This window comes from Diadema antillarum, unplaced genomic scaffold (assembly GCF_040938485.1).
Source record: "Diadema antillarum isolate AM-2024a unplaced genomic scaffold, OU_Dant_1.0 seq00000810_RagTag, whole genome shotgun sequence".
Lineage (NCBI taxonomy): Eukaryota > Metazoa > Echinodermata > Echinoidea > Diadematoida > Diadematidae > Diadema > Diadema antillarum.
Genome location: NW_027271690.1, coordinates 1,598,760 through 1,609,830, shown reverse-complemented (window position 1 = coordinate 1,609,830; position 11,071 = coordinate 1,598,760). Strand labels below are relative to the sequence as shown.

At 37.6% G+C, this 11,071-nt stretch overlaps 1 protein-coding gene across 1 annotated transcript; it reads right to left on the bottom strand.

Annotated features, from left to right (window-relative positions):
* Positions 1 to 1,721: 1,721 nt before the first annotated feature.
* On the bottom strand, positions 1,722 to 8,466 carry LOC139739679 (monocarboxylate transporter 12-like). Its single transcript, XM_071650288.1, has 5 exons — positions 8,270 to 8,466; positions 8,205 to 8,214; positions 4,796 to 4,880; positions 2,704 to 3,552; positions 1,722 to 1,855 (listed from the first exon to the last, which is right to left on the bottom strand). Exons 1-5 carry the CDS (start codon positions 8,464 to 8,466, stop codon positions 1,722 to 1,724), a joined length of 1,275 nt encoding a protein of 424 aa, XP_071506389.1.
* Positions 8,467 to 11,071: the final 2,605 nt, after the last annotated feature.

Sequence of the window (11,071 nt, the reverse complement as noted above, 5' to 3'; positions counted from 1 at the left end):
CATACACAGATCGACATACACGCCGAGTGTACTATGTGTAGGGCCTACTTTGTGTACCCGATCGATTGCTGATAGGGCGCACTTACTACCATAGTTATGTGTTCGTTCGTTCGTTCGTTTGTTTGTTTGTTTTATTTTCCATCTGAGAAGATAGCTGGATACTATAGTAGCCCCATATTCAGTTGCACTATAGCTCGCCTTCCAAGGTTTCCAGTGAGATGTGAGAGCGGAACAACTGAACTGTAATAGTTTTGCATATCATTCTCTTGTAATACAATGAATGAATGAAGCGGATCTTTAACGTGGATGAGTTGACTCTCTCACAAACGGGACCTCCATTATCCGAGGGACATATTGATTTGCCTCTTTAGAGGGGACGGGATGATTATACACAACATTATTGAAGATGGCGGAGGGCTTCTTCATAATAATGGCAAGGCATTTAGACCGAGTGTGTCCTCTATAGTATCTACACTCAGCAAAAAAAAAAAGAAGAAGAAGAACAAAAAGAATAAAGAGAAAGCAAACCTTTTTAAAGTTTATGTTTCCCAAAAAACATTTGGGTGAGAATTAATGTATCAATTATATGTACACCATATCAAAGGTAATTCCACAATCTGGTAGGTCGTCAAAAAGGGAAAACTTTACGCATGAGTAGACACCTTTGCTTTTCTCATCCAATTAGGCACAAAAGTGAAAATAGTAAATATGAACAAGTTGACATTCATGCGTAAGTGCGTTTCTATACAACAATAAAAAAAGACAATTTATTCAATTCCATTCAAGTTATTTTCATATTTCTCAATGAAGCAATGTACATCAAATATAATAAAATGAAGTGAATCACGATATTCGGCTAGTAAATCAATGTAAACATGTAAAACATGGCGGTCAATCTTCGTAAATTTGGCTCTGATCTGTCTATGTATAAATGCTCAAGAGATGATGGAACCCACTTAATGACACAATCTTAGTCGCAAATCTATTGCCCTATGATTTTTATAATATCTTTGAAGCCAAAAAGTTCAATAAAGCTTGGGATGATGGAGGAAAATGATGAATCTTCTGTCAAATCCAAATTCAAATGAACTGAAAGAAGAAGCAATATTGAAAATGCCTGAAATTAGGAAATTTGGTTTTTGAATTTGGCTCATGAATTCTTAGATTCCTAAATTAAAAGAACGAAATTAAAAAAAAAAATCGTCAATCTAATCATCTTTGTGCCTTTCTTTGTCATTTGAAGTTTGAGTTGACTGGAAATTCTTATTTTCGTCTTCTAGTTTGATTTTGTTTGAGGTTATAAAGAGATGAAGAGAACTGAAACTTATTTTTGCTATTTCAGACATGCCTGCTATAGTTATCTTGAGGGACATTTGCAAATGAAAGACAACATGTAAATTTTCACAATTTTTACTCGTGTGCCTTGGAGGGCAAAAACGAATGTGTTCACTCATGCACGTCATGTGTAAAGTTTTCCATTGTACTGACCTAGAATTACCCTTAGTATGATATTGATTTTCATCAAAATCTCCTATGAATAATATGTTTACCTTATTTTTTTCCAAGTGTATGTCTATGAGATGAGAATACCAAAACTTTTACTCAGTGTTCATTGAGCTATTCTCCCTTGAAGGTGGTTCCTCATCAAAATTTGATGCACACTGCTCTGGCTCTTACTTTTTTTCTTCTTCTTTAAACATGCTCATGCATGGCAGCTCCAACTAAGAAATCACGTTGCTCCTGTTCATTCTGTCAAAGATTTCTGAGACAACAAGATTCACGAGGATAACAATTTCAGCCAACCCGAATGCCATAAAGACGACGGTATAGGATCCAGTTACATCGAAGATGAGACCTGTCAAATCAATAAGAAAGATTGTATTAAAACAGATAATGCAATTCTTAAAGTGACAAAGCAAAAATTCATTTTAAAACCAGGGTGGCAAAACAATCCTGACAAATCTAAACTTCTATATTTTGAGGGTTTTTTTTAAGGAATCCGCATGTATGCATCGGTGATAAATCACTAATACATTGTGACATGGCAATATTGAGAAAAGTTAATAGTGATTGCAGTTGAATATCATCTTGGTGTCTTTTGAATTATTATTGGCATAATTCACAAGCAAGAAGCAAAGTTTCAATGTTATAAGAAATTGATCTAGCTGTATATATCTGATATCAAGTCATTCAAACTACAATCATTAAAAGTGTCAAAAGATTGTGTGACCATGCATGTGTAATCGTCAACATCATGTTTGCCAGTTGTTTTTTTATTCATTTTGTTTTGTCTTGTCTAGTCATGGCTTCGTAACCATGTCACTGCAACTTCTTGCAAAGTAAACAAACAATACTGATTATGTTTAAGTGATGCGCAAGTCGGGGTATATAAACATTATTAAAAGGGAAATTAAAACCTTTATGTAAATGGCACTGTATATTATACCGACTAACAGGCTTACAGAGACACTGACCTATAAAACGACCACAGAGGCAGCATCATGCTATTCGTACTCTAGCCTTGACGTGGCATAATATTCAAAACACACTTATATGGCATTATAGGCCTATATAGCCAATGTACTGTATTTGCAAACACTTGGTTTGAGTATAACGTGGGCATCACCTGCTTAATGTCTTATGAACATGGGTTACAATAATACATGTATAATGCAAATCTAACAAATAAGATCTCCTTAGTACCTGACAAGAGATCACCGAAGAGGGCGCCAATACCACTGATTATGCACATAGTGGAAAGGGCTTCAGAGACATTTTCCTGACGTCTTACCGTCTTCTTCGTCATCGCGTGCGGGAGGGAGTCAATAATGAACATGAAGAAGCCTTGAATAGAGGCATTGACGGCCTGATAGACGTATGTCGCTTTCAAGGTTAAAACGAAAAATGATACTGAGCAAATGAGGCAGCAATGGACGAAGATGAGGGTAGAGTTCAACTCCCAGCGAACCAAGACGAGAAAAAGTATTCGTCCAAAGATGCCGCTGATGCCTGCGATGCTAGAAAGAAACACAGCACGAGAGGGGTCGATGCCAAGCCATTCTGCTTGAGGCACAAGGAAAAGCATCCAAGCATACAGGACGTAACTTGTCAAGAAAACTGCTGGTGTAACAAGCCCGAATTTCGGCTCAGAGAAAAAGATTAAAGATGTCAGTCTCTGAAGGAGTGACTTTGCACACCCCGACGATGTTTCCATATTTTGTACAGAATTTGTGGCAAGGCTTGATCCTGTTGAGTCTTCTATCAGTTGTCCTTCTCGCTTCATCTCCTCTTCCTTCTGTTTCAACTCGGAGAGGTCCGTTGGGGGTCGGACCACAGCTCCGCACGCGACAGCATGGAGGCATATCCCGCCAAGGATAAGGAATGCAACTCTCTGTCCGTAGGCTTCTAAAGATCGCTCAACGATCACTGGAAGGCAGAAAGCCCCAAGTGTTAATCCGAAGAGAGTCAATGTGTTGTAGAAGACAAGCGAAACTGGAAAGTAGTCATTTAGTGTCACGAAGACGGGTAGGAAAGACAACGCCATTCCAAAACCTTTGCAGAAGGCGAGGGAAAAAATAAGAGAAAACGGAAATGTATCGATTATTCCAATACAAGGAGTTGCTACAAAGTTGACGAAGATTCATCTAAATTTACTGTACAGGGGCCGCGGAACCTTTATGTTCTGTTTGTTTGTTTTTTGAGTTGGGGGGGGGGGGGGTAAGAGGTCAACAAGGTCAATGATCAATGATATTCTTCCCCCTTCCCTACCCCTTTAGAATCTACGGATGGAACCTTTTCGAAAAGTCACGGTATTGAAATGTTAAGTCCCCCACCTCCCCCCCCCCCCAAAAAAAAAGGCTGATGGTTCCACGGCCCCTGCAGTGTAGTATACAAAGTATACCAGGCCAGGGCCCTATTTTATGAAGAGTTATAATAGGATAAGTCTATGGCAGCCTGTGTAGTAAGGAAATTTATAATCGATTATATCTTTTGATAAAATGGGGCCTTGAGAGGTTCTCGTTAACACTATTCTAATGAGGTGACTTCTGCAATAGCACCTTTTTCTGAGAGGGCGCATCCTCAGACCCGAAGAAAATTGTGTTGTGTCCGAAGTCACCGAAGGCACACAGTTTAACCGAAGCCTCGAACAATGGTCTGGTACATTTGTTTAATACCTCTCAAAAATTATTTCAAAACTGACAGCAAATCAAGTGGGATTTACCGCTCTCTCAATTAAACAAGTCCATTTCTTCTACGCACACAAAATTACACTTCCCATTTATTTGCGCGTGAAAACCTAATCAGTCCTCTCGCGCGTTGGTGGAAAACCATACCGTGTTTCGTCAAAGCAATGAGCGAGGTAAAACACTCGCGGGGGACGTATTAGTGGTACGTTTAGCGAGTCATCAGCGTGATAGTTTACCTTTTCCCTGGAGAAATAGCATGACTCTGACGGGACAAGGATTTTCATCGTAGCAGTGATAGTCGTTTTGTTGCTTTCAGTGATCTCGACCAATGAGAGGACAAGAAATACACTATGGACAGCAAAAGAAAGTACCCACTTCTGTCAAAGGCTACACACAAAAATTCATCCCCTAGAAATAAACAATTTTTGTACACAGGTGTGCTACAATGTCCCTTACTAATCACGTGCACATAAGCAAGTGAATGTCTTCATAACAAAGAACTTGACATGCACAGCATCTTGGTCACTGAATCAAAAGTCCTACACAAAAGCACTTTCCACCATGCAAAAATGACCACTGAATGGACAACATTTTTAAACTTGACCAACATAGATCCAAGCTCTGCAGGAGGAAAGGACAGAACTTCCCAAGGACTGCGCCAGACAGCTTGTCCAGAGCATGCGTCAGAGATGCCTGGAATGTGTCCAGGCACAAGGAGGACATACACATTATTGAAAAATTGTTTGTGACTGCTTTTTTCGTCCTGTGACACTGATTTTTGCGTAAAATTTGTAAGGCTCATTCTGTTACATTTTGTGATTTTTGATTCAGTGACCAAGATGCTGTGCATGTCTTTTTTTGTCTTTGTAATAAAGATAATCACTTGCTATTGGGTATGTGATTACTAATGGATATTGCAGCATACCTGTGTACAAACAATTTTTATTTCTAGGGGATGAATTTTTGTGTGCGGCCTTTGACAGAATTTGTTTTGCTGTCCAGTGTAATTTGTGAGGAATTCGATTCTCTTTGGATTCGCACATTTAACTAGAATGAATTTTTGAATGCGAAGTTCAGTTCAATTTCATATGTCCACTTTTTCAAAGAAATTACAAAATAATTGACTGTAAGAATACTAAATAATAATTCAAAATGTATGCAACCATGTCTTTTGATTGAGTAAAAAATAAACCGAACCTACTGAACACAACTTAATGGGCATATCATGATATAAAGGAAGCGACAGAAATAATTTGACAGGGCCTAAATAAAAGCTAGCCCGAGTAGATCTATTGTCAAAGCACTTACCTGTTGTTGATGTCAAAATTGCAAGTAGAATAGTCGAATCGACGAATGGCACACATAGGACAGGGACAGCATACAGGAAACCGCCCAAAGGCCCGAACATTTACAACTCTCATCAACAAATGCACCAACGGGGCTGCGTTAAGAGAAATAGTTTATAACAACAGTTCTATAAGTTTAAAGTACAGTTGCACTGTTACATTCCTCCTTTGTCTTTGTGTGGTTAATGACTAAACAGCATAAACCAGAAACAAAGATTCAGGTTTGCTAGGCCAAGAGAAAAGAGGCAATAGGCGACCTCGCAAGGTGGAACGAACGAGCATATTGCATGTATTGGAGACATCATAACTGAGTGAAAAGAAAACGATCGTCTCTTACTTAGCTGCTTTTGTCTTTTCGTCCTAAATATCTCTTGCTTGGTTATTTTGTCTTAATCATAACATTGCGAATATTCCATCATAAAAGAATGTCTGAAAACTTAAGAAATGTTGCAAAATATTAGTTTACAATGTATAAAGCTATCACCCTCATCACTGCTCAAAATGTTATATCCATCCTTATCTTAATAATATGGTCATGATGGTATCACGTATGAAATCGCTATAGTAATTACAATATTTAAGAAAGGTAATAAGTAAGATAAATAAGTAATAGGTAATGATACAATTTTGTAATTATACATACCTATTTCTTCTTTAATGTCTCCAATTTATAATCTGTTAGAAATAGTTGCTTATTCGAGACTCCTTAAATTTTTTAATTATTATGATATTATTTCTTATGCAAAATTCTGCGTTTTGCAAAACACACAGCACCTCTCAACCAATTCTCTCCTTTATTGAAAAAGTAGCCAAAGCTGTTGATAAGGCTCATAAGTGGGCGTCTACCTGGACCATGATATTACTTCTTTAAAATTATGTCATTATAGTAAGGCCTATAAGTGGAGTGTTTCAGGAGCTACCTAACGGATTGCAAACAATACTTTTTGTTGCCTGGCCAGAACTCCTGCAGCCAATCTGTCAACTGTGCTGTTCCTCGGGGTAGTTTACTATGGACCTCTTTTGTTCATCATGTACAAATAACGAATGCTTTTAATATTTCATCTTTTGTACTGTTTGCTGATGACACAACTTCTTTCTTATTGAGATCCCCGAATTTTCGTGGATACGTTAAATTCTGAACTTCAAAAAAAATACCTTGGATAAGTTGTTTTTAAAGGTCTTTAAAACTAAATATGTGTTGTTCAATAAAACTTTGAAAAGTCTACCCAGTAATATAGAAATAGGTGATGTATATTATAGATGAAGTTACATAAATTAAGTCTCAAGGTTTATTTATCAATAATAAGCTCTCTCGGAAGTCACATATTTATAGTGTTTGTCACACAATATCCCGAAATATTGGCGTCATTAATAGAGTTGAATATATCATTTTCCCACTATCATCCTCTCCATTACAGTCAGCTTTATGTCTTACTAATGGTGTCATAGCTTGGGGAACACTTATCAAACTTATCTCGACAGACTGTCCCGTCTCCAGGAAAACAAGCCCTTCGAATGATTTGCCACGTATCTTGGAGATCTTACAGCTACGGTGTTTTGCTTTCCGAAAACAAAATTTTAAAGATACCCGATCTTTATCATTATCAATTGGTCAATTTATGTACAAACTCTGTAATAATTTTTTACCATGTTCAAAAGAATGTTTGCGAGATACCGCTCTTTCAATAACCAACTAGTCACTCTCATGAATTTCATTTGCCTTTAACAAGAACTATTTTTACACAATATATATTTACATTTGCTGGACATAGATATTGGAATGATCTCTGTGATAGTTCAAAAGCGTCCCTAAGTTAGGTTCTTTTAAAAACAATTTGAAGAAAAACTTTTTGATTATTTAAAGGAATTTACCTGAGTCTCATCACTTAAATTAATGTCTTTTTATCAACATAATGAAATCGTGAAATTGTGCTGAATCTTTAATGGTTGCAAAAGAACTAGGAAAAATCAAACTTTATTTTCTGTCAAAATCAAACTTTATTTTCTGTTAAAATCAAGCAATTTTGGCTGAGCGGTCTGCAACCATCTATTAACTCTTGTTTTGTTACACTCTCCTATCTTATCTTCACACCACGTTCTCAGTTTCTTTCACTCTTCAACACCTTATGAACGAAGTTCATAATAATATTATGTGCTGGAGAGTAGATATCCAAATTTCTGAACAACTGATGATATATGACGAGAGATGATCACATTATTATTTTTTCAAGTATCCCTGAAAATTTTCTTAACTTACGATGTGTATTCCGTGCTAGACTGAGGGTTGAACAGGGCTGGAATAAACGATTTCCATGGTACCACAGTGTCTCCATCGTGTTTTGCTTTGTATATAGGTCTACTGCGATAACTTGCAGCCCATGGTAGTGCAAAATTTCATTTGGTCATTCTTGTTAACCAAGTGTTCATCTCAATATTTCCCATTCATTTGAATGTGTAAGCACAAGGTGAAGCCCATAGCATCTAGATAAAAAAAAATATGTTGATACGAAGGTTTGCTTTAAATAGATTAGTTTCTGCAGGTTGAAAAACATCGCGCACGTACAGCACAAGTTATCAGAACCAAATCTGAGCATATTACAAACGTTGCGCAATATTTGGATCTTTTGAATAGCTGAACAACAATCGAAGACTTTGTAAAAGCATGAGGAACTGCAAAATTTCTAGTTATACTGTCGTTGCACTGATTTAAAACTACACTACTCACCAGCCAAGTACACTAGGGTGGCCGGCATGCTACATATGATCCCCATGGTCTTGTAGTCGGTGTTGTAGCGAGTGATCATTACTGGAAGCAAAACCCCAAAGGATTTCGCCAGTCCTGCATCCAGGAACATAATTGTGAATTTCGAAAGGACGATAACGTAGCGCCATTTATCCTTGGAATCTTGTAGTCTGGTTGTCGTAGATGCCATAATTCCTCGAGTCACAATATGCTTTTTTCAGGAGAATATCAGATGAAGTTACGTCCGAATGAAAATGAACGTCAGAAGCATCACACTATAAATTATGACGTCAAGAACTTGTTTGGTCCAAATTCTGCAAAATGGAAGAGAAGTGTTAGCATCAAAATGTCTTTTTCTTTTGGCTCTTTTCCTTTACAAATGGTTGGCATTACGCACAAATAAGAGTCCTGCATGCTCACAGCTCAACAGGCTAATTTACCGAAGGAAACGGGATTTGAGAGGGGGACCTGCGTTCCTCACATCTGCTTATACCTACGCGCGCATGTGATATCAACAGTATCGTATAACGATCAATTTTCTAGGCTAATTTTGATTTTTCTTGAGGATAAAGTTATATGCGTATGTTACAGAAATCAAGAGTAATCGTATTTCCGTTTGAATATAAGAATCTATAATCAATCTTTAGAATGTTTAAGTAAATTTGATAAAAAAAAGAACACAAATTGGGGGGGGGGGGGAATCCCACATTATTTTTGTGATAATACACGAGTAAAAACTCCAAAATATGTATGTATCTCATTGACTAACAGGTATATCAATGTACATACAGGCCTATTACACCCCGAATGCTTTTACTCGTAAACAACATAATCATTTCCCTTAAACTCAGATTTCATAGTTAGCCGATCAGCTGTTGAACAGGCTATGGTCTCGAAAACCCGGATATTGGCCAATGTTGGCTGAACACAACTAAACTAAAAAGTATGGGCTCGACATCCAGGCAACTTACCCGTTCTCATGAAGTAAAAGTGAACATCTCTTTTCCCCGAATTTCCCTGCAGTCCGAAGATACCAGCTGACTGATATGCACAGCCAACGCGAGGGTCGTAAGGTGTTCCACCAAAGTTCTTTTTCACGTTTTCATTCTGATGTAAATGCCAGGACTGCATTAATACTTGGCATGGACGTCCTTTTTCTCTTTGACGAGATCTTAAATTCAGCAGTTGCCACGTAAATCCCACATAATATGGTGACATACCATTGTACACACTTCCCAAAGCCCCGTCACAGTTCAGGGGTTTCTATGAACTATCCATGTAAGCTATGGCGAATCATGTATGAAGGGGCCCATTTGAACCATGAAGAAAGGAAGGTTGAATTTGTGGCCTTTTTATAGAGACCTGAAGCAACCTACATTGTGGGATATGGAACTAAAGAAAAAAAGAATATAAAAGCAGCAACCTTTATGGATTATGTCACAATAAGCTTGGATTTTGCCCTCACGAAAAACAGCCTCTTGTTCGTCTTTTTATCTTACTATCAAAGCTAGTGCTGGCTAGTTTATCCATCAATTTCTTCACGAACGCATTCAATATCACCTATAGGGCTTACCTCACTGGAAAATGGAGAGAACCGGTACAAATGGGTACAAACAAACCGTACTAAAATACACCTTTCCACCTAATGCTATCTTGTTAAACTCTGTATCCAGATATATAGTCGAGCGGTTAAGCCCTCAAAATCATGAGAATTGTGCAAAATTTGACCAAAGTATGAAACTTTCACCAGTGTTAGTACATACCATAAGATTCATGATCGCGAGGTAAGTCTGATTTGACCTCTGATGACCTCCAGAGGTCAATGAATTTTAAATATCAGAATATTGATGTCTGGAGGCACTAAATATGGATTTGTACTACAAATCTTCTGATTCCACAGGGCATTGACAGGTTTCTACCTTTAACATCTGATGACCTCAAAATACCATAATATTTATCTGTGAGGTTATAAGTTAATGATAAACATGGTTAAGATGTGCAAAAAAAGAGCATATCTGTTTTGCAATGAAACTGTCTTCATATTCCAAAGAGCAAAGACAGGTTTCTAACTCTGACCTCTGGTGACCTTTTAGAGGTCAATGACCTCAAAATATCATAATATTGATCTGTGGTGTCATCAGTTAATGATAAACATGGTTAAGATGTACCAAAGAAACATAGAGTTTTACAAGAAATTGTCTTCATATTCAAAAGAGCGCAAATAGGGCTCTACCTTTGACCTCTGGTGACCTTTAGAGGATGTACAAAACAAACACAATTGTAGTCCAGATGGCTACTAGCACATGTCTATAATGAAGAATAAAATAGAATAGAATAGAATCGGATAGAGAGTAAAAGAAAATAGAACACTGCAGTCGTTTTCCTAGACACCCTTTGACGTCAATATGCTCAGTCTTTTCCCCTTCTTGGAGTTTATGAAACCGTTTATCTTCCTTCCAGCTATTTCCTTTCTTTCTTTCTTTTTTGTCAAAACCACCTCTTCCAAGAAAAGTATATGGTCATAGGAATTTATGAGTTTAGTGTTACTTTCCCCGCTAGTGGTCAGCACTCTCCATCCCCAAAGCTCCGCGCCAAATTACTGGGAATGATGCTCCCCCATGTTGTTTAGCGGGGTGTGTCAAACAGGAACTCCAAAGACAAATTCAGGGATAATGACCCAGAACAACGATGACGTTGGTTGCCATAAGGACACTAATATTCATTTGGTTTATCATTTTGATATCCAAGAAACAATAAAGTCTTTACCAGTGGTTACAGAGAAGAAGTGGATGAAG

What these genes read in the sequence shown, in the direction of transcription:
- LOC139739679 (XM_071650288.1), bottom strand. Translation starts at nt 8,466, where the DNA reads ATGGCATCTACGACAACCAGACTACAAGATTCCAAGGATAAATGGCGC. An exon ending in CCTGCAGAGCTTGGATCTAT is followed by an intron (nt 3,553 to 4,795) that starts GTTGGTCAAGTT and finishes CCTTCTGCAAAG; the next exon opens with GTTTTGGAATGGCGTTGTCT. An exon ending in CTTCGGTGATCTCTTGTCAG is followed by an intron (nt 1,856 to 2,703) that starts GTACTAAGGAGA and finishes TTGATTTGACAG; the next exon opens with GTCTCATCTTCGATGTAACT.